Source organism: Galeopterus variegatus, unplaced genomic scaffold, assembly GCF_000696425.1.
Source record: "Galeopterus variegatus unplaced genomic scaffold, G_variegatus-3.0.2 Scaffold2092, whole genome shotgun sequence".
NCBI classification, from domain to species: Eukaryota; Metazoa; Chordata; class Mammalia; order Dermoptera; family Cynocephalidae; genus Galeopterus; species Galeopterus variegatus.
The window spans coordinates 178509-182769 of NW_007728203.1; the positions used below are offsets into that span (position 1 = coordinate 178509).

Below are 4261 nucleotides of genomic sequence, written 5' to 3' on the forward strand. Positions count from 1 at the left end.
TTCGCCAGGTGGGGTGTCCCGGGCCGGGTGGGCGACGCGGGTGGGACGCGCCGCTGCGCCCCATGAACAGTAGTACCATGAATGTAAAAGACAGTGATAGAGACAGTATTGAGAACAAACCAAAAATTGTTGTGTATATAGTCGTAAAAGAGTATTAGTTATATAACTTCATTAGATTTTTAAATAAACTTAATATGCATTGAAGAACTGGCAGTTTAAGTGGGCTGTTCATACAAATACTCTACATTTTTTTTTTTCCTTTTTGTCTTTTTTCGTGACCAGCAACGGATCGCAACCCTCGGTGTTGCTCCTGCACCTCGCTCAGCCAGTGAGCAGGAACCGGTCTGCATGTGGGATCCGAACCCTCGGCGGGAGCGCCACCGCGCTTCCCAAGCGGCGCACTGTAGCAGTGTGCCACTGGGCCGGCCCACTACTTTACATTTTTTAAGTTTAAATTTATATATTTATTTTGGTGAGCAAGTGAAACGTGCTGAACACTTTCAGTGTTCTCGAGTGAAATGCATTTGCACTGGCCAGAGTTTTGGGTTCCTGCGCCGCCATCAGCTCCATGGACATGGAGCGTCCGGGCGACGGCAAGTGCCAGCCCATCGAGATCCCGATGTGCAAGGACATCGGCTACAACATGACCCGCATGCCCAACCTGATGGGCCACGAGAACCAGCGTGAGGCCGCCATCCAGCTGCACGAATTCGCGCCGCTGGTGGAGTACGGCTGCCACGGCCACCTCCGTTTCTTCCTGTGCTCGCTGTACGCTCCCATGTGCACCGAGCAAGTCTCCACCCCCATCCCCGCCTGCCGGGTCATGTGCGAGCAGGCCCGGCTCAAGTGCTCCCCGATCATGGAGCAGTTCAACTTCAAGTGGCCCGACTCCCTGGACTGCAGCAAACTCCCCAACAAAAATGACCCCAACTACCTGTGCATGGAGGCGCCCAACAACGGCTCAGACGAGCCCACCCGGGGCTCTGGCATGTTCCCGCCGCTCTTCAGGCCGCAGCGGCCCCACAGCGCGCAGGAGCACCAGCTGAAGGACGGGGGGCCCGCGCGCACGGGCTGCGACAACCCGGGCAAATTCCACCACGTGGAGAAGAGCGCGTCTTGCGCGCCGCTCTGCACGCCCGGCGTGGACGTGTACTGGAGCCAGGACGACAAGGGCTTCGCGGTGGTCTGGCTGGCCATCTGGTCCGTACTGTGCTTCTTCTCCAGCGCCTTCACTGTGCTCACCTTCCTCATCGACCCGACCCGCTTCAGGTACCCCGAGCGCCCCATAATCTTCCTTTCCATGTGCTATTGCGTCTACTCGGTCGGCTACATCATCCGCCTCTTTGCGGGCGCCGAGAGCATCGCCTGCGACCGCGACAGCGGGCAGCTCTATGTCATCCAGGAGGGCTTAGAGAGCACCGGCTGCACCCTCGTCTTCCTGGTCCTCTACTACTTCGGAATGGCCAGCTCGTTGTGGTGGGTGGTACTCACCCTCACCTGGTTTCTGGCCGCCGGCAAGAAGTGGGGTCACGAGGCCATCGAGGCCAACAGCAGCTATTTCCACTTGGCGGCCTGGGCCATCCCCGCCGTGAAGACCATACTCATCCTGGTGATGCGCAGGGTCGCGGGGGACGAGCTCACCGGCGTCTGCTATGTGGGCAGCATGGACGTCAACGCCCTCACCGGCTTCGTCCTCATCCCCCTGGCCTGCTATCTCATCGTCGGCACGTCCTTCATTCTCTCGGGCTTTGTGGCCCTTTTCCACATCCGAAGGGTGATGAAAACGGGCGGGGAGAATACGGACAAACTGGAGAAGCTCATGGTGAGAATCGGGGTCTTCTCGGTGCTCTACACCGTGCCGGCCACCTGTGTGATCGCCTGTTACTTTTACGAACGCCTCAACATGGATTATTGGAAAGTCCTCGCAGCGCAGCACAAGTGCAAAATGAACAACCAGACTAAAAACCTGGACTGTCTAATGACTGCCTCCATCCCCGCGGTGGAAATTTTCATGGTGAAGATTTTCATGCTGCTGGTGGTGGGCATCACCAGCGGCATGTGGATCTGGACTTCCAAAACTCTGCAGTCCTGGCAGAATGTGTGCAGCCGCAGGTTAAAGAAAAAGAGCCGGAGGAAACCGGCCAGCGTCATCACCAGCAGTGGAATTTACAAAAAAGCCCAGCATCCCCAAAAAACCCATCATGGGAAATATGAAATTCCTGCCCAGCCTCCCACCTGTGTGTGAGCATGCCCAGAGGGAGGGATACAGGGCCAGTCAGAGCTAAAACTCGGTGCTTTTCTTCGTTGGTTGGCTGGTTGGTTGGTTGGTTAGTTGGTTGGTTTTTTTTAAAATAAAGGTAAAAGAAAAATAAATAAATAAAAAGTTTTTACCCTGAAATTCAGGAATGCTGTAATACACTGAAAGTAAAAATGTACTTCAAGGTTTTTGTTTTGTTTCAGTGAAGGGGAGCTCCTCAGTTAAGTAGACTCTTGTGTAACTAATTTGTGGTAAAGTAGTTGATTCAGCCCTCTGAAGAAAACTTTTGTTTAGAACCTTCCACAAATATACATCTGTGTATTTGAGTTGGCTTTGCTAGCCATTTACAAATAAGGAGACAGATAACTTCTTTGCAAATTAAAGAGCCTCCACCGGCTTAGCAAATGAGCCCTCCCGGGGGCCTACCCTCAGGAAGGCTGCAGTGTAAGTCAGCCACTTCTGTGCAAGCAGAGAGGAAGGGAGCTTTGACAGCTCATCACACTCCAGTGGATTGGAGTCACTTAAAATAGACTCCAGCCTCTAGCTTCACTAATAGTCTTTCTCCAAAACAGAAACCTCCACCAAACCTAACATTTGTGAATTCAAACAATGTGCAATACATTTTTTTTCCTCTCTCCATGAAAATAAAAAGAGAAACGAGTATTTTGCTGTACATAAAGACAACAAAAGAAATCTCCTAACAAAAGAACTAAGAGGTCTAACCCTCAGAAACCCTTTAGTATTACATTTTGTGGCTTTTTAATGGAAACCAAGCCAATGTTATACACGTTTGAACTGATTTGTGGAAGGGGGGGAGTACCCAAAGGGCTTATTGACTCTTTCCATTGTTAAACAAATGATTTTCATGAATAGATCAAGAAGCGCTAGGTTGGCAAAGACAAACTTTGTCTAGTGTGTTCTCTTTAGCATGCCAGGAAAGGGGTTCCTGCCTGTGTATATTTGTAATATATGATATTTTTCATGCTCCACTATTTTATTAAAAATAAAATATGTTCTTTAGTTTGCTGCTAGTCTCTTGTGCCTTGTGAGGTTTCCCTAATCTATGTATGGAGAGAATAGAGAAAACTTTCTCTGTTTTTTTAGCAAATTCTAGTTGTGCACCTTTAACTAGAGATTACTGGTCATTTATATAATAGTACAGATAGGCAGATTCCAAGGTTGATAGAATGATTCAATTTCAAGTTTTAGAGGAATTGCATGCAGTCAAGGTATAAAGTTGGAAATAGTTTCTGTGATGGTTGGTAGCTAGACATGAGGGCTTAGTTGTGGCCACACTTCATCGGGGCTGCTAAAAGTGGATACACCCATGAGCCTGGATTATTAGCCTCCTGTAATATACTCCAAGAACGGAGCCTACCAACTTAGAGAATTAAATCAGTGGTGTTCAATTGACCTGCCGGAATCAAATTGTACCTCAAGCGTACACCAGTCGGAAGTATTCTGGCTTTGCAGCAACTCTGGGCTATGGGGACATATTTACAAAACAGATGATAGATCTGGTTAGGATAAATACCTGCTAAGTGTGGTGGGTCATTGAGGAGAAGTTAAGCAACTTTGGTACTCACAGTACTCAAACTCTTCTCTGATGTTTGCTGTTAGAGCAGTGTAGCTGTAAAAAACTGGACTAGGCCCAAGTTCTGCTGCTTAAAGACGCAGCTAACTCAAGCTCTAACCAGAAGCACCCAAGGGCGTAGTTCAGTTCAGTGCTATGGAGGTGGGGCGTCTATAGAATAAACCAAGATCTCCATGGGGGCAGACTATCTCCAAGCTACAACTTGAACAAGGAGCTTATAAGAAATTTGGGCATTTATTTAGTGCTTACTGAAGATGGACAGAAGTCTGAAGTCAGTACTATCTGTTTTCTGAAGAGGGTATTTAGGAATGAAGCCTGGTCAACATAAGACCACCCTCACATCAACAACAGCAGGGCTGGGTAAACAACACCCCCTGGTTTGAAGGGCCTGCTTCGCTGCATGTGAATGC

At 49.2% G+C, this 4261-nt stretch overlaps 1 protein-coding gene across 1 annotated transcript; it reads left to right on the forward strand.

Moving 5' to 3' along the window:
- Positions 1-537: 537 nt before the first annotated feature.
- FZD10 (frizzled class receptor 10) lies at positions 538-3197 on the forward strand (the record flags this gene model as incomplete). Its single annotated transcript, XM_008580431.1, has 1 exon — positions 538-3197. A coding segment is annotated over one exon (1708 nt), but the record flags the coding sequence as incomplete, so codon positions are not given.
- Positions 3198-4261: the final 1064 nt, after the last annotated feature.